Source organism: Peromyscus maniculatus, chromosome 15 (assembly GCF_049852395.1).
Source record: "Peromyscus maniculatus bairdii isolate BWxNUB_F1_BW_parent chromosome 15, HU_Pman_BW_mat_3.1, whole genome shotgun sequence".
Lineage (NCBI taxonomy): Eukaryota > Metazoa > Chordata > Mammalia > Rodentia > Cricetidae > Peromyscus > Peromyscus maniculatus.
In genome coordinates this window covers 72,046,625-72,065,889 of record NC_134866.1, presented here as the reverse complement: position 1 = coordinate 72,065,889, position 19,265 = coordinate 72,046,625, and the positions used below count along the sequence as shown (strand labels likewise).

At 41.1% G+C, this 19,265-nt stretch overlaps 1 protein-coding gene across 1 annotated transcript in view; it reads left to right on the top strand.

The window, feature by feature from the left end:
* Jmy (junction mediating and regulatory protein, p53 cofactor) overlaps positions 1–19,265 on the top strand; it is a 74,404-nt gene that overhangs the window by 27,783 nt on the left and 27,356 nt on the right. The window contains exons 3-4 of the mRNA XM_042261631.2: positions 1,654–1,804; positions 7,854–8,023. Coding sequence (XP_042117565.2) covers positions 1,654–1,804; positions 7,854–8,023 — 321 coding nt within the window. The remainder of the gene's footprint in view (positions 1–1,653; positions 1,805–7,853; positions 8,024–19,265) is intronic.

Sequence of the window (19,265 nt, the reverse complement as noted above, 5' to 3'; positions counted from 1 at the left end):
TAGTAGTACATTTTACGTGCTTTGTCTTTATTTCACTGGAAATTCATTATGTAATTGAAATTTATTTCATCCATGATGGATCCACCCACTGTTACAGCATAATTTCCTATTAGGAGGAACTTTGGGATTGTATGACTGTGTCGTACACAGCGTTCTCATTCCAAGTCTGGTCTTCATTTCCCCTCTATTTCAAACAACCCTCTGTGTGTGTGAACAGCTCTAGTTATTCCTCAAAGGTGCTTTCTTCTTGAACTTCTCCATCTCAGCTCTTTCTTGCAATTGTAGAATCTCTTGCTGTTGGGTACCTTTTCCTAGTGAACACTCACTCTGTGTGTGTGTGTGTGTGTGTGTGTGTGTGTGTGTGTGTGTGTGTGTGTGTGTGTGTAGTGCCATGGGTGACTTACATTTGTCTGCTTTTCATTGGTACCAACAGAAGCCAGAAGAGGGTGTCAGATCCCCTGGGACTGGAGTTAGAGATAGCTGTGAATCACCATGTGGGTGCTGGGAATTGACTTTGGGTCCTCTAGGAAAGCAGCCAGTGCTCTGGATTGCTGGGCTGCTTCTCTAGCCCCATCCTACCCCACCTTTTTTTTCTTTTTTGTTCTGTGTTTTTGTTTTCTTTTCTGAGACAAGGTCTTTCTATATAGTCCTGATTGTCCTGAAACTTACTGTGTAGACCAGACTGGCATTGAACTCAGAGATATCTGCCTCTGCCTTCTGAATGCTAGGATTAAAGGTGTGTGCCAACACTCTTCTTGTTTTTCATCGTCTTAACAGTATTAATTTTCTTTCCCCTCATGCTTCAGCCTTTTAAGAGCTGGTATTACAGACATCGGCCACCATACCCTGCTTAAATGTTTCTTATTTAATTTTTTTTCTTTTTCTTTCTTTTTTTTAAAAAGATTTATTTATTTATTATGTAGACAGGAGAGGGTGCCAGATCTCATTACAGATGGTTATGAGCCACCATGTGGGTGCTGGGAATTGAACTCAGGACCTCTGGAAGAGCAGTCAGTGCTCTTAACCTCTGAGCCACCTCTCCAGCCCCCTTATTTAATTTTTTAAATTAGTCTCCTGGATATGCTAAAGCAGCATTATATGTGTCCACAACCCATTTCTGTTCATTTTGTTCTCACTTTTGTTCATGACTTTGGTAATACATAGCTGGTTTGTTTTTATCTTAAAGGGATAGAGTGTTTGCTTGGGATATGCCAGACCTTAGTACTTGAAAAAGGAAAACAATAAATAAAATTTATGTATTTTCAATATGCACTTGGGCAGATTTTTACAATATCACCAATCTTCAAATCTTATTTTAAAATCACTGTACATATAATTGTTAACCTAAAATATTACTATTGTAAGTGAGAAAATAAATTGCTCATTATCTTACCACTCAGACATGAGCAAACGCTTTGCTGTGTATTGTTTCCACATCTGTAGAAGGGAATGGAGGGTGGAGGAAGGTGGAAAGGGAAGGATGAAGGGCAGATTCCCATGTCGGATATCTTCAGTATGGCTAGTAAGTCACTCAGTTTAAAGTGACAAGTAATGTGCTTTATTTTAGCACCGAGCCTGACCAGTTCCTGGCATATAACAGTCATTACATGTTTGAGGAGTGAGTAAAGGATGTCTCCCTCTTTTTCTCTGAAGATTTCCATGGAGAATGATTATCTGGGACCTCGAAGAATTGAGAGTCTACAGAAGGAAGATGCTGACTGGCAGCGGAAAGCTCACATGGCTGTGTTGTCTATTCAGGACCTCACTGTCAAATATTTTGAAATAACAGCTAAAGCTCAGAAAGGTAAGCTTCAGTAAGATTCCATAGGCATTTTTGGATGACCAATAGTTATTTTTTTTATGTTTAGAAAAATTGTATGGTAGAGTTGGGTCAGTGGGATTCACCTCAGCTGAGAGTAACCATTATTAGCAAGTCAAGGCATCCTTCCAGCTCCTCCTAGGCAAGTGTGTATGACCATACGCTCTGTAAATCAGTAGAAAAGCGAGAGGACTGTTGTGGGAGCCACCAGAGAAGACTTCTCAGACGGGTTTAAGTCTTTATCAGCTGTTACTTCACTGAGTGCTCGGGATCCCAGTGTAGTCCTGAGCCTTTCCTAGGGTGAGCTTTTAAGCACAGATTCTATGTTCTGGGTTGACATAGTTCACTTAACAAAAGTTAGCCAGAAATGGAACTACAGAAGCCAAAGAAAGCAAGGTTAAGACACTCAGAGACTTTCTCAGATTGTGGACTTCGATGGATTGGTCTTTGTTTGCATTTTGGCAGGTGGTGCTGCCTCCATGCTGTGTTTTTTGGCCTGATTGTACTTCTATCATGGAGTTAGTTGTGCTTAGGTCTGGGGGCCTGCTAAGGTCTGAGGCCTTGTTACAAGTACAGAAACAGATGCAATAAGGTCATTTCATCTTGGATAAGGCCAGTTAATGGAGAAACATGATTGAAACAAATAACTATGTATAAACACAAATGAATTTTTTACAAAGCTGAACCTCACAGGCTTGACTTTAAAATGTATCATACTTAAAATAGAACGTGTTCCGCTCCCCGCAGAACACTCTACTTTATTGATCTTACGGTTGTTTTAATATTTGAATACAATTTTAAAAGATGCTCAGAATTTTTGTTTTTTGTTTTTGTTTTTGTTTTTCTGTGAAAAGTCCTGGCTGTCCTGGAACTCGCTCTGTAGACAGAGCTGGCCTTGAACTCACAGAAATCTGCCTGCCTTTGCCTCCCAAGTGCACCACCACTACCGCCTGGCAATGGTCAGAAATTTAAGAAAGATAGAAATATATTTGATATAAAACAGACAATAGGGATATTTTGTTTGAGACATTAAAATTGAGGTTCAAGGAGATGCTGAGTTGAAAAGTTTGGCCCTATTGTTAATATGCCCATTCAAGCCACATTAAATAATAAAAAGGTTCTTCCTCTTAGAGTAGTTTAGACTAAGAGTGAACACAAACTTTAATTTTGTCTTCTGTTCATCTGCAGTTTGTGGTTTGTCGTCTGTCTGTTGTGTGTGTATGATGATTGTTATCTTCCCCTAACAAAGGGTTTTTTTGCTCCATATTTATCGAACAGCACAGAAAACATGATATGGGAAAGAAATGAGGAATTGTCTTCTATAAACATTTTAGAGTTTTACAAGAGTTGTTTTACTGATACAAGCTGACCCAAGATAGTACTCAAAACTGCAAACATGTTATCAGCCTATATCCACCTGTTGCCTCCAACATTTATGGTGGATGTTTGTTTTCTTTAAGGTTGCTTTCAACCTGTTGGCTGCTTTCAGCAAATGATTACCACAACACACGCATATTCTAGGTCAGTGGCATGGAAGTGTTTATAGTATAAGATCAAAGCTATGCATTTAGCTTACTACAGTATGATTATGTGGAAAGTTGAAGGTATAGTAAGGGTGGGTTCATTGTTTTCTTAAGGGCAAGTTGACAGACTGAACTATGTTATTAATGTGGTTCATGCAAGGTCTGGCAAAAATTCAGTTTTTGAAGGCAAGAAATATTTTCAGGAAAAGCTGTTCCCTCAGTCATTTAAAAGCCACTAAGAACAGCAGTGACTATAGCAACAAAGCTTAGAGAGATGAAGAAAAGGAGCACAGCTTCTAAGGAAGCAAATTCCTTTTCTCTCAGATCAGGAACATAGGTGATTTTAAAGTCTGTAAGTTAAGAAGTAGCCATGTGTTTGAAGTAAGCACCAGAGGCTTGAAGTAAGCAGGAACCGGGGTGATAAGCATAAGGAGCTGACTTACCTTATACCTTTTAAGATGTATATGAGTTATTGTGAATTTATTTCTTCTTAAAGGAGTTCTGGGGCTGGAGAGATGGCTCAGCAGTTAAGAGCACTGACTGCTCTTCTAAAGAACCAGGGATCTATTCCTGACACCCATGTGGTGGCTCACTTTTGTGTGTTAACTCCAGTTCCAGAGAATCCGCTGCCCTTTTCTGGCTTCCATGGATACCATGTGTACATGGTGTGTGCACATGCAGGCAAAACACCTGTACATATAAATAAAGGATTTCTGGATTTTTTTATTTTTATTTTTATTTTTATTTTTATTTTTTTTTTTGAGACAGGGTTTCTCTGTATAGTTTTGGTGCCTATCCTGGATCTTGCTCTGTAGACCAGGCTGGTGTTGAACTCTCAGAGATCCGCCTGCCTCTGCCTCCTGAGTGCTGGGATTAAAGGCGTGCGCCACCACTGCCTGGTGATTCTGAAAATTTCAAGGCAAAAAATTACTAAATTCTTACCTTAGTCAATGTTCTATTGCTGTGAAGAGACACCATGACCACAGCAACTCTTACAAAAGAAAACATTTAATTTGAGCTGGCTTACAGTTCAGAGATTTAGTCCATTATCATCGTGGTGAGATATGATGGTGTGCAAGCAGACATGGCGCTGGAGAAGGAGCTGAGAGTCCTACATATCAGTCTGCAGCAGCAGGAAGTGAACAGTGTGCTAGGTATTGCTTGAGCATAGCAGACCTCAAAATCTACCCCCACAAGGCCACACTTCCTCATCAAGGCCACACCCACTCCAACAAAGTCACATCTCCTAATAGTGCCACTTCCTGTGGGGGCCATTTTCTTTCAAACCATCACATTCTACTCCCTGGCTTCCATTATAATAGGCTTGTAGCCATATCATAATGCAAAATACATTCAGTCCAACTTCAAAAGTCCTTTTAATCTTTAACAGTCTCAAACGTATTTAAAACCTAAAGTCCAAAGTCTCTTGTGAGGTTCATGAAATCTCTTAACTCTAATCCCTTGTAAAATAAAAATAAAAAAGCAGATCACATACTTCCAGCATATGTGGCACAGGATATACATTACTATTCCAGAATGGAGGAAAGAGGGGGATGATGCAAAAATACTGGGCCAAAGCAAGACCAACCCCCCCAACCCCCCCACCTCCCCCCAACTCCAAACTCTGTATCTCCATAGCTGATGTCAAAACACTCTTCAGATTTCCAGCGTCTTTCAGTTTTGTTGAGTGCAACACACTTCTCTCTTTTGGGCTTGGTTCTGCTCTTTGTTAGTAGCTTTCCTCAGTAGGTATCCCACAACTTTGTGGTGTCTAAGACAATTCAGGCTTCACCATTACAGCTTCACACAATGGCTTCTTTGGGCTTCCATGCAAGGATAACCCTGCCCATGCCTGGCCTCAGTGGGTTTTCTTCGTCTCAGAGAAAGATTCCATCGCCCCTTTCTTCTATCCTTGACTCTAAAGCCAAACCCACATGGCTGAATCTCTGCCAAGTTCTGCTGCTTTCTGGGGTTGGAACCTGGTCCCCGTGTTCAGTTATATTTTCACCAGCTTTCTTGTCCTTCATGGCCTGAGCTTAGCTGCCCTGCAACTTGCTCTGTAGACCAGCCTGGTCTCAAACTCAGAGAAGCCCCAGCCTTCTGATTACTGGGATAAAAGGTGTGTACCACCATGCCTGGACCAAAACTGTGTTCTTTAATTCCTTTTCACAAGTTGGAAGCTTAGCTGGGTGGGATCTTGCCCTGAGGTTGCCACTCCCTTTATTCCATTTCTTAATGTGTTTATCGTCTTGAACCCAGGACTTGGCTTCATTCCACTTCCTGGTGTCCCTTTCCTCCTCAAATTGTACATCTTGTATTTTCCTTTGCTCTGCTTGCTCCTTTTCATTATAGATCTTCATAAGAGTCAGCACTAGTAACCACACTGCAGAGTCTATACTAGGCTCTTTTGAGATCTCCTTTACTAGTGCAACTAATCCAAACTTTAGCCTCAGGCAGACTCTTTGTACAAGGGCAAAAAACAGTCACTTTCTTCCCCAAAATATTACAAAAACCATTTCTAGGCAGCATACTAAAATTCTGCTCTGAAACCTCTTGTGCCAGGCCCCCACAGTCCAAATCTACCTTCAGCCCAACTGTCTTTCATGCTCCTACTAGTAAGGCGCATTAAGCAGCATGTAAAGCATTCCACTGCTTTCCTAATCCAAAGTAACAAAGTCCAAATTTCTTCAAACAAAAACATGGACAGGCCTACCCCAGTCCCTGATACTAACTTCTGCCTTAGTTAGGTTTCTATTGCTGTGAAGAGACAACATGACCACAACAAGTCTTATAAAGGGAAACCTTTAATTGGGCTAGCTTACAGTTTCAGAGGTTTAGTCCATTGTCATTTTGGCAGGACATGCAAGCAAACATGGTGCTGGAGAAGGAGCTGAGAGTTCTACATCTTGATCTGTAGGCAACAGGAAGTGAACTGACTTACTGGGCATCGCTTGAGCATATATGAGACCTCAAAGCACACCCCCAGAGTGATATACTTCCTCTAATAAGGCCTTTCCTACTCCAAAGCCACACTTCCTAATAGTGTCACTCCCTGAAGACCATTCTCTTTCAAATCATCACAATTCTATATTGTAAAAGATGGTTAGGACAAAGTAACAATACAAAATTAATCACCTTTTAAAATATAAAAAGATACCAGCAAATATATCTTTTATTGTATTTTGAACTAATCTAATTGCCAACTTCTGTAAGAAGGCATCTATCATTTATTAAAATGTAATTGGGCATAAAGATAGAGAATTAAGGTTTCAGGTGGCAGCACTGTCCATGTTCCTATCAGTATTTTTTATTTATTTGTTTGTTTATTTTGGTTTTTTTTTTTCGAGACAGGGGCTTCTCTGTGTAGTTTTGGTGCCTGCCCTGGATCTTGCTGTGTAGACCAGGCTGGTCTTGAGCTCATAGAGATCTGCCTGCCTCTGCCTCCCAAGTGCTGGGATTAAAGGTATATGCCACAACTGCCCAGTTTATTTTTATTTATATGCATGTATCTATGTGGTTATATATAATTTTTTTTCAAATGCACTCACATGGAGGCCCAAGGCATTGGTTCTCCTGGAACTGGCTTTATAAGTCTTTTTGAGCAGGAAGAGGGTTGTGCTCTTTCTCATAGCTGATGATTCCATTTTTACCTTCTGAATGAGAGCTGAACTAGTGTGTGTCTTTAGTTCCTCCTTCATCTCACAAAATTTTCAGAGTATACAGTGATAAACCATGGAAATGCATGATTGCGTGTTTAGAATATTTAGGGCTTAGATTTCAACTAATACATGTATGCATATATGTGCTTCGATCATGTTTACCCCCATTTCTAAATGTTATTTTTATTGATTAATTTATTATTTTGTTATTGTTGTTGTTTGAGACAGGGTCTCTGTGTAGCCCTGACTGTCCTGTAATTGACTCACTATGTAAATGAGGCTGGCCTCAACTCACCATGCCCAGCTTTCAGCTATTTTTTAATGATTTATATGTATTTTTTATTTATATGTATGTATGTGAGTCTGTGTGTTTATGTGCACCACATGTGTACAGAATCCTGAGGAGGCCAGAAAAAGGCATCCGATTCTCTGGAACTGGCTATTACAGGTGTTTGTGAACTGCTGTGTGGAGGCCGGAACCAACCTGAGGTCCTCTGCAAGAACAGTAAACACGCTTATCTTCTGAGCCACCTCTCCATCCCATGTTGAAGGTGTTTCTTTGTTTTGTTTGAGGCAGGGTCTCACTGTGTAACAGCTCTGGCTGTTATGGAATTCGCTGTGTAGACCAGGTTGGCCTCAAACTTAGTTCACCTGCCTCTGCCTCCTTAGTGCTGCGATTAAAGGCGTGCACCACTGCTTAAGATAACAGAGAATGTATGATATTATTGAACTATTAAGATTTTAGAGATGTTAAACATTTATTGTGAGGGGGCAGTGAAATCTAAGACCTTATAGTTCTTTAGTATCTAGCAGTTTTGTGCCTTAATATCCCTACAAAATTATTATTACCAGCTGTGTATGATCGGATGCGAGCAGATCAGAAGAAATTTGGCAAAGCATCATGGGCAGCAGCTGCAGAACGTATGGAAAAACTCCAGTATGCAGTTTCTAAGGAGACTTTGCAGATGATGAGAGCTAAAGAGATTTGTCTGGAACAGAAGAAACATGCCCTGAAAGAAGAGGTAATAAGAGCCTTCATTAAAACATACAAAATGTAAAAAGTTAGGATTTACATACATTAGATTCTTGGTGTTGATAGAAATCTTTTTTGATATTTTTATATAACATTTTCTGATTACACTGCCAGTTTCTTATTCATTGTATATGTGTCTGTATGCGTGTATGTGTATGCATGCACACAGATGGTAGATGCATGTGTTTGTGTGTGTATGCATGAGGGCAGTCAGCCTTGGGTGTCATTCATCAGTTGATGACCACTTTGTTTTTTGAGAAAGTATCTTCCCCGTCCTGGCACTTGTCAATTAGGCTGGGCAGGCCAACCCAAGGATCCACCCTTCTCTGTCTCTCCAGCCCTGGGATTTCAAATCTGTGCCATCATACTCAGCATTTTTATTTGGGCTCTGGGATCAGGTTCTTAGACTTGCATGACGTTTTAGTTTTCTTTCTGATGCTGTGATAAAATGTAGACCAACAGCAACTAGGGGGAGGAAAGGATTTATTTGTTTATGCTCCAGGTCACAGTCCATCCAGAGGGTTGTCGGGGCAGGAGTTTGACTCAGAAACCATGCAGGAGTGCTGCTTGCTGGCTTGTTCTTTCACTGGCTCAGGCTCATATTCAGCTTCTTTGCTTAAACTGCCCAGGATAGCCAGGCGTAGCAATATACACCTTTAAACCCAGCACTCAGGAGGCAGAGGCAGGTAGATCTCTGTGAGTTCAAGGCCAGCTTGTTCTACAAAGTGGGTTTCAGCACAGCCAGGTCTGTTACACAGAGAAACCCTGTCTTGAAAAATTAAAGCAAAACAGAAACCTGCCCAGGAGCACCAGCCCAGGGAGTAGGACAGGTGATTCTAGGCTGTGTCAGGATATGTGGCTATCTGCCTATCATAGTTACTTTTTATATGACACCATGTGATAAGACACCATGATCAAGGCACCTTGAAAAGAAGGGAGTTACGCTTTGGGCTCATGGTTCCAGAGTATTAAGAGCCCCTGACCAATCACGGCAGGGAGCAGCAGCTGACAGCTCACAGTTCAGTCTCAAAAGGAACACAAGGCAGAGACAGCCAACCGGGAATGGTGATTGGCTTTTGAAACCTCAAAACCCATTCCCAGTGTGTCCTCCATATGTCCTCCAACCAGGCCACACCTCCTAATCCTTCCTAAACAGTTTACCAAACTGGGAACCAAGCATTAAATATGGGGCCAAAAATGTTGTTGAGGGCCAGAGAGGTGACTCAGTGGTTAAGTACACTGCCTGCTTTTTTAGAGGAGCGTGTTCGATTCCCAACATGCACTGGTGCCTAGCTGGCTGTAACTCCTGTCTCAGGGGATTTGTTGCCCTCTCCAGCCTCTGTGGGCACTGCATCTATGGTGCACAGATATACATGAAGATACAACATCTATACATGTAAAAAAACATTTCTGAAATTTATGTGTTGATTATATGTTGGACTTTTCTCCTTGCTTTCCCTTATCAATTTTTTATCTTAGGATAATTGTTTATTTTAGTACACATTATTATTATTTTTTCTTGTGTATATGGATAGAATCTCCCTTTGTGACCTTGCTTGGACTCCTTCATTTCTCCATAGCAGATCATTTTTTTTAAAGCTTCAAGGTTTTAAACGTGTGTGTGTGTGTGTGTGTGTGTGTGTGTGTGTGTGTGTGTGTGTTTGTTTTTCAAGACAGGGTTTCTCTGTGTAGCTTTGCACCTTTCCTGGAACTCACTTGGCAGCCCAGGCTGGCCTCGAACTCACAGATCCGCCTGCCTCTGCCTCCCGAGTGCTGGGATTAACATTTGTGTGTTTTTATGTGCACGTTTGAGTGCCCGTAGTTATAAGTGGTTGGAAGATGCTTGTTGTGGGTGCTGGGAACTAAACTTGGGTCCTGGAAAAGCAAGCAGCAAGGCCTCCTAACTGGAACCCCCTCTGTAGCCACACAGACGCTGATTCCTCAAGGTACTTTAGTCCCCAGACTTGGGTGTTCTGTTTATCCTTCTTCTTTCTTTGATGTTTTCCCCTGATTTTTGGAGTTCCACACAATTCAAATGACCCCTTTGTCATTGTCCTGTTGCTGTGAAAAGACATCATAACCAAGGCAATTCTTATAAAAGAAAGCATTTACTTCAGGGCTGGCTTACAGTTTCGGAGACTTAGTCCATTATCCTCATGGCAGGGAGCATGGTGGCCGGCATGGCATGGTGCTGGAGCAGGAGTGAGAGCTACATCCTGGTCCTCAGGCAGAGAGAGAGAGGACAGCACCTGCACCCCCACCCCCAAACACACTTTCTCCGGGCCACATCTATTCCAACAATTCCATACCTAACCCTTCTGATCCTTTCAGATAGTGCCACTCCCTGGTGACTAAGCAGTCAGATGGGCGTCATTTTGATTCACTACACTACACTCACAGTTTATTAAACAAAAAAAGTGCTTTTCCAGAAATTTTAGTAAATTATAGAGATAAATGACTCAACCTACCTCCTGCCCTGCACCTCCCTCCATAGGCTGCATTAAAATTTATCATTATTATTATTATTGTGTTGTGTATAGGAGTGTTCGTGCCATGGTGTTTTTGTGGAGCCAGAGGACAACTTTGTGGAGTCAAGTCTCTCCACAATATTTGGCTTCTGGAGATGGGATTTGGTGTTCTTGGGGATCAAAACTCAGGTTGCCAGGCTTGCGAGGCAAGACCCCCTGAACCATGTCATTGCCTTACACATAGCCTTTTAAAGATAGTTTTTGAAAACATGAATAAGATACGGTCGTAAAATATAGTGAGATTTGAAAAGTATATGTAAAAGTGATCTGTGAGCTTGATCACATTCAAGGTGGACCATTGGAGAAGCGCAGAGCTTTGACAGCTGGCGTGGGAGGAGAGGTAAGGAGCAAATTTGGAAAGTGAGAGTGTTTGTATGTGCTCGGCCAAGAGTCAGCTGTTGCCCTCAAAGCAGCATGTCTCCATTGTAAGGAACACATGGTCAGGTCTGTTAGTGTGAGCAGTTGCTCTGGGTAATTGTAAGGATGTATTTTAGGGGTCTTTCTATTGAGAACTCGACTTCACAAACTTGATTTCAGTGTCTTAGTAGAAACCAAGGTATGAACCAAAAATGAACATACAACTCAGTCTCTCATAATTTTGTACAGTAATGGATGAAGACTATATTGAAAGCAATGTGGACTTAGGAAAACATGAAAACATAAAAACTACACTTAATGTTCTTGCAGTCTGAGCATTTGGCGAAGGTTAGACCCAAGTTTGCACACATTCATTTTGAATAGGTTGGTAAGAATGGCAAAATGTATGTTTTTATCAGTCTGGGTGTAGTGAACCAGGCAAAGGTGACTGAATTTATATTGGTTATTTTAAAGTACTTATACTTCAAGAATTATATAAAATAGGATTATTTGATTCATTTTTAGATTTGTGTTGATTTTTTAAAACTTTTATATACAGCAATATAGTTTACACTAAATAATACTTGGAGTAGAATGATTTAAAGAATGAAAAAAAGGGACATTTCAGGTCCCCCCCCCCCCCCCCGTTTTTCTTTTTGATTACTTTTGTGAGTGTCATTGTGACGAGGGTGTTCAGACTAGTCACGTCAGTCCTCACTGCTCTATTAGTTGTGACGAGTGTGTTCAGACTAGTCACATCAGTCTTCACTGCTCTATTAGTTGTGACGAGTGTGTTCAGACTAGTCACGTCAGTCCTCACTGCTCTATTAGTTGTGACGAGTGTGTTCAGACTAGTCACATCAGTCTTCACTGCTCTATTAGTTGTGACGAGTGTGTTCAGACTAGTCACGTCAGTCCTCACTGCTCTATTAGTGGAATTGGAAGGCAAGCGTGGCTTCACAGTCACTGCCTCAGAAGAGTAACACATGTTGGTTTCTTCTGGAATGCAAAGATGGTTCTTGCTGCTTCAACAGAGACAGTTGAAATCATGTCTACCATAGGAAAGGAGAGCTGCAAAGGAGTCAAAACTAGGAAAAGAAAATAGGATTCTCTGTGTAGCCCTGGCTGTCCTGGTTCACCCTGTAGACCAGGCTGGCCTCCAACTCAAAGATCCACCTGTCTTTGGCTTCTGAGTTCTGGGATTAAAGATGTTTGCCACCACTGCCCAGACAGAGAAAAGAGTTTTCTCATTATCTCATAATATCCTCTTTCTCTCCTTTCTTAATTCTCCACCCATACTTAAACTAGTGTTCATAGGTATATGTATATATCTGCAAGGCCATGGGCATTTAAAAGCCATTTTATTAGGGAGTGTAGCTCAATGGTGGAACTCTTGCATAGAATTAATACAATGCCTAGCACTAAAATAATAATAAAAACTTAAAAAAAAAACCACTTGGATAGTCACATAACAGAATAATCTCACCATCACCAGCTGCAGTATTTATAGAGAACTGCATAATAAACAAAACAATAATAAAATCTGAGTCATAATACATTCATTTCCAGTCATATTTTTTATCCCCACTGGCAGTGTATGATTGTTAGAATTTGGAAAACAATGTGTATTTACTTTTAAGAAGTGTCTCTTGAAATATTTAGCTTTTTTTTTCTAATGATCTTTTTTTTTTTAAAGGAATTTTTTTTCTCTTTAAAGAATTTTGTTTATTTTCTGGATATCTGTTACCCAATATAGGGCTGCTTTTCTGCCATTGTCTTGGTTACTAACTGTAGAGCCAGGTGTGGTGGAGCATAATCTTACTAGTCCTAGTACCTTCAAGGTAGAGACAGGAAGATTGAGTTCAGTCCATCCTCAGCTGTGACAAGCACAGCCAGACTGGGATATGTGAGAGACCCTCTCTCCACACCCTCATACCGCATGTATTTGTCAGGCTGTTGCCTACTTTTAATAGTACAGGCTAATTTTTTAAATCTTATGTATATGAATGTTTTGCCTGTATGAATGTATATGTATCATAGAGATACTTGGTGGCCCTGGAGGTCAGAAGAAGGCGTCTGACTCCCTGGAATTGCTGTTATAGATGGTTGTCTACCATGTGGGTGCTGGGAGCTACATCAGCTCCTCTCTTAACTGCAGAGCTGTGTGTGTGTGTGTGTGTGTGTGTGTGTGTGTGTGTGTGTGTGTGTGTGTGTGTGTTGTTAGAAGGTAAAATCGGACCTTGTCTGAGACCGTTGTACTTTGTATTCAATCTCAGAAGGGTTTCAGCGCCATCCCACGTTCCCCAAGGCATTTCTACTGCAGTCAGTCCCCTTTCCTGAGCCTGCTCCTTCTTGTTCCTGGCTGTCTGGATCTCTGTTCAAATCCCAGCCTTTGTATTGCCTGTGAAGTAGACTTTGCCTTCATCTGGTTGCTTAGTGTTGGCATGATCTGTCCGACACTGACCTGCTGTGGCCGAGACCCCTGACTCTGACACTGGGAAGTACAGCTTCTTTAAAATAGGCCTCCAGTGATGGAGGAAGGGAGAGGCTAAACCAGAGCTCTAGAGTTGGAGTCTCTGTGGTTATTTTCTAGACCACATCCTTGGTTATAGTAGTCTGCTTTAAAGTCTTGCATAATGTTTCTGAATTCTTCAAAGGATTTTTTAAAATTGCCAGTTAGTCATTCTTGCCAGGTTTATGCTTGTTGTATATATAATATAGGTATTGTGTTTTATATATATATTTAACTGTGATGATGTACTGTGTCAGTTTTAATAGCCTTAATTTAAGGTGTCTGCATTACTCATGAGAAACAGAACACATGTAAAATATTAAGCTCATCCCAAACAAATGCTTTGCCCTTGCAGGCTTCTGTTGGTAACACAGCCTTCTGCATGCTTTAGAGTAAGGGGAGGCATGTGTTTGTGTGTTTGCTTGTTTGTTGAGGCAAGGTCTTACTTTAGCCCTGGAATTTGCCTTGCAGAACAGGTTGGTTTCCTGAGTGCAGAGTTTTGTTCTTAAAAATGTCAGTACTGTGTTTTGAACTGGGAAGTGAGAAGAAGGAAGGGAAAGGACCAAGGGCCAGTTCCAAAGCTCTCATGTTGCCTGAGGAGCATACTGAAGTAGTAGAAAAGTACCTGGTGGGAAGTAAGATTACTGTTAATCATCAACACGTCATTATGTTTATGTACTCGGGTTATTTTAAAGACAAACCTCTTTCTATAAAATTAAATCAGAAGATTAGATGTTGTTATTTGGCTTTTTTAACTCTTGGGGGCCTGCCACCCAGGTCCCAAATCACACACGGAGGCTTACTTAATTATAAATGCTTGGCCTTGGCTTGCATTGTTTTTTTTTGCCAGCTTTCCATAACTTAAATTATCCTCTTTATTACCTTTTTCCTCTGGCCTTTTCCCATTCTCTTACTTCTGTAAATCTTATTCTTACTCTGTGGCTGGCTGTGTAGCTGGGTGGCTGGGTGGCTGGCCCCTGGAGTCCTCCTCCTTCCTCCCAGATTTCTCCTATTATATAGTCTCTCTGTCTGCCTGTCCTTTCTCCTGCCTTGCTATTGGCCGTTCAGTTCTTTATTAGACCATCAGGTGTTTTAGACAGGCACAGTAACACAGCTTCACAGAGTTAAACAAAAGTAACACACCTTAAAAATAATATTCTACAACAGTTAAAATTATGAATTAATAGAATTAGGAGTACTTTTTACAAGATTAATGATGAACTTGAAATAAATTTTCCAAATTAGCAGATATTACTAATCTCTTAAGCAATACTGTTTGGCATTTGAATTGTATTCACTTTAAGATTGTGGTGGTAGGAATGGCCCCGTAGGCTCGTATCTGCGTGCTTAGCCATCAGGGAGTGGTGCTACTTGAGAAGGACTAGGAAGAGGGGCCTTGTTGGAGTAGGTGTGGCCTTCTGGAAGAAGTGAGCCTGTGGGGGTGGGCTTCGAGGTATTTAAGCCCAAGCCAGGCCCAGTGGCTCTCTTCCTGCTGCCTGTGGATCCGGGTATAGAAATTTGAGTTACTTCTCCATGTCTGCCTGCATGCTGCCACGCTCCCCACCATGATAGACGAAACCTCTGAAACGGTAAGCTAGCTCCAGTTCAATGCTTTCTTGTATGAGAGTTGCTGAGGTCAGTGTCTCTTCACAGCAACAGAACATTGACTAAGGGAGAGATTAAACACTGTTTCTCTCAGTTTGACTTTAGTTTGTGATTAGGTTATTTTCTTTATCGTTACTAAGTGAAGAAGAGGATACTAAAGTTAGGGTGCCATCACAATACAGTCATAGCACAGTAACAGCTCACTTGTCAGTGAACTTGTGTCTGCCGGTTAGCAGACGATGAATAGGAAGACTCCTCAAAGGATCCCACCTTTGTGTAAAAGCCTGCTTATCAGCATTTCTCTTTCACCACAGAGAATTGAAATCATCGCTGCTGCTCTGCTTCTCTGTGAACAGCAGTAAACTGCTAGCATGTTGAGCTGAATATAGTATGCCAATTCTGACGCCAACTCATTTATTTTAGCTTTTTCCTAAAAGCATGTAGGTAAATTATAATTAAGTTTATATTTTCTTATTTCAGTTTTACTTTAATACATGCACTATTGAACATTATTGTATGTGTATAATTAAAATATCTCAATATATTGTCCATCAGAACATCCTGCAATGAAAAAAATCACATTTTTACTTAAATTAAAAAAAAAAAACCACTTGCAGCTAGTAGCTGCCATGCTGAACAGAACAGCTCTGTGGGTCTCAGTTCTGCAAGCTTACTCCTTCTCTATAAATTGGCAATGTCTGTTGTCTGGGTGTTAGGATCCCATGAGTTGGTATATGTGAAATATTTAGCATAATACCCGGCATAGGAGGAGAACACATGTTAACTAATACTACTCGAATTCTGATAGGCACTTTGTGTAAGTATTCTGTATGAAAGGGACTACAAAGAGAAGGAGCTTAGATGTGGGCACAGCCCAAGCTGTAGGTGGGAAATTGAGGTCCTTCCTTAGGCAAGGAGGCCGGGTTTGTAACGTTTTTCCTTCCTTTAGTCCTGGGGATCAAACCCAGGGTCTCATATATGCTAGGCAAGTACTCTAACACTAAGCCTTTTTTAAAGCATCTATACTTTTAGAAAATACACACAGAACCAAGGAAGGAGGAGAAAGGGCACCTCCTAAACATAAGGAACAAAACAAACACCTAAGAACCTGAACCAATAGTAACTCATAAACAGTAAAGTTTCAACCTAATTTACAACCAAGTAGACTTGTTGGTTAAACGGCAGCGGGCATGCCAGCAGAGGAGAGTGCTTATTGGAAGAATCAGAGGCCATGGTTACCTTTTTAGAGCTTTACTGGGAGAGAGGGGAGAGAAAGGGAGAGGGAGAGAGAAGACGGAAGGAAGGAGCGGAAAGGAAAGAGAGGGATGCACAGAGGGCCCACCCGCTTTCTAGGCTGAGACACCGTCGCAGGCTGATGATATAATTAAGGACAGAATCCTTACACTTGTAATGTTTATACCATAGCTCATTCATATTTAGAGTAACAATGTACTATTATCATCCTGACACAGATCTCAATCTTTTCTCAGTTCAAAAGCATACACTAAGTTATAGCATTCCCTTTCCACAATAAACATACAAAATGCATAGCCATACTTTGATGGTTACAACAAAGTGGAAAAAGTCAATTACTTTTATATTAATTTTTTTTTTTGAGACAGGATTTCTCTGTGTAGCTTTGTGCCTTTTCTGGATCTTGCTCTGTAGACCAGGCTGGCCTGGAACTCACAGAGATCCTTCTGCCTCTGTCTCCCAAGTGCTGGGATTAAAGGCGTGTGCCACCACCGCCCAGCCTCATTTATTTATTTTTATATATAGAGTATTTCTTATTTTTTTATGTTATCTCATTTAAACTTCAAAAACATTCCTAAAATGATTGAGGATGTGTCCCATCCTTGAGGAATTCTAGGTGTGTCAGGATTTTAGAAGGTGATACTCAGAGCAGCTCACTTCCAGAGAGATGTTGATTTCATGGTCATGAAACACAGTTAGATTAAATGGAAAAATAAGAACTGCACGTGGTTTAACATCAAATGAGATGATTTTGCTGCAAATATATTCAGAGATTAGGTTTGCCATCAAAGACATGGAACGGAATGACCAGTTCTATAGGGTTTGTGAAATGTGAAATCACAGACAGTCCTGCCTCTTGTATAGCTCCAGTTGTATAGCTGGCTGTCAGTGGCAGTGTCTGTATTTATACACAAGAGCTTCTCAGAGCCCCGTTCTCATGTTCTTTTACCATTTCCATATCAATTGAGAGCTTGTCCTTTTGGGTCTGTATTTATTGTTGATCACTTAATGGCATCATTTATTAAGTTGTTTATAAAAGATTTGACTAGACTTAATTCATTTAGTTATTTTTAGTTTTTGGAGGCAGGGTCTTGCTGTCCACTGCTGATTGTTCTGAAATGTAATTGTGTAGACCAGGCTGGCCTCAAACTCCAGAGATCTGCCCGTCTCTGCTTCCTTCTGCATGTGCCGCCATGTCTGGCTGGAGTTGTTTTTAAATGTGTACCACTACATATGTAGACCCAAACCTAACCATTTCTTTTTCTGTCTAACTAAATGGCTTTGACATTAGGCAGTTGGAAAAGCATTCTAGGACTGGAAAGATGACTCAAAGGTTAAGAGCACTGACTGCTTTTCCAGAGGTCCTGAGTTCAATTCCTAGCAACCACATGGTAGCTCACAACCATCTATAATGAGAGTTGATCCCCTCTCTGGTGTACAGGCAAACATGAAGACAGAACACTTGATACATAATAAATCTTTTAAAAATGCATTCTAGTCACTGGGTAATCTGTATACATATCTAGATTATAACTCAAAATCTTTTATATATAATATGTATATATAATATATTTGTATTATTTTACATCCCGGGCTGCAGTTTCCCCTCTCTTCTTTCCTCCCAGTCCTTCCCTCTACCCCCCTCTGTCTCTACCCCCCAGTCCTCTCCTCTTCCATCCTATCCAGGAAAGGGCAGGTCTCCCATGGATATCAACAAAGCATGGCATATCAAGTTACAGTAAGACTTAAGCACCTCCTCATGCATTAAGGCTGGGCAAGGTGACCCAATATGAGGAGTAGGGTCCCAAAAGCCAGTAAAAGAGTTGGAGACAGCCCTTGTTCCCACTGTTAGGGCCCCACAAGAGACCAAGCTACACAACTGTAATATATGCAGAGGGCCTAGGTCAGCCCCATGCAGACTTCCTGGTTGTCAGTTCAGTCTCTGTGAACTACGGTTAGTTGATTCTATGAGTTTTGTTGTATCTTTGACCCCTCTGGCTTCCACAATCCTTTCTCCTCCTCTTCTGCAGGATTCCCTAAGCTCCACCTATGTGGGTCTGTCTGCATCTGTTCCATCAGTTACTGGATGAAGCCTCTTTGATGACAATTGGGCTAGGCATCAGTCTTGTCACAGGAGATGGCCAGTTCAGGCACCCTCTCCACTATTGCTAGGAGTCTTAGCTGGGGTCATCCTTGTAAATTCCTGGGAATTACCTGACCCCAAAATGCACTCCCCCCTCCAGTAGTCTCTTTCAATATTCTCTCCCCTGCAAACCTCCCCCCCCCCCACTTGATTGCCCATATTTCCATCCCCACCTGCCCTCAGTCCACTGACGGAATCTCCATTTCCCCTTTCCAGGGAGATCCAGGTGTTCCCTCAATGAGCCCTCCTTGTTACCTAGTCTCACTGGGTCTGTAGATTGTAGTACAGTTATCCTTTATTTTACGGCTAATATCCACTTATGAATGAGTACATGCCATGTTTATCTTTCTCAGTCTAGGTTACCTCACTCAGGATGATTTTTTTTCTAGTTCCATCCATTTGCCTTCATATTTCCTGGTGTCCTTGTTTTTTTTTTTTTTTTTTTTTTTTTTGGTTTGGTTTGGTTTGGTTTGGTTTTGTTTTTGTTTTTGTTTTTTTAACAGCTGAGTAATACTCCAAAGTGTTAATACACCACATTTTCTTTATCCATTCTTCAGTTGAGGAACATCTAGGTTGTTTGTAGGTTCTAGCTATTATGAATAAAGCTGCTGTGAACATAGTTGAGCAAGTGTCCTTGTGGTATGATTGAGCATCCTTTGGGTATGTGCCCAAGAGTGGTATAGCTGGGTCTGATTGATTTTCAGTTCTCTGAGAACCCGCCACACTGACTTCCAAAGTCTAAGCTTGCACTCGCACCAGCAATGAGGAGTGTTCCCCTTACTCCATATCCTCTCCAGCATGAGCTGTCACTTGTGTTTTTGATCTTAGCTGT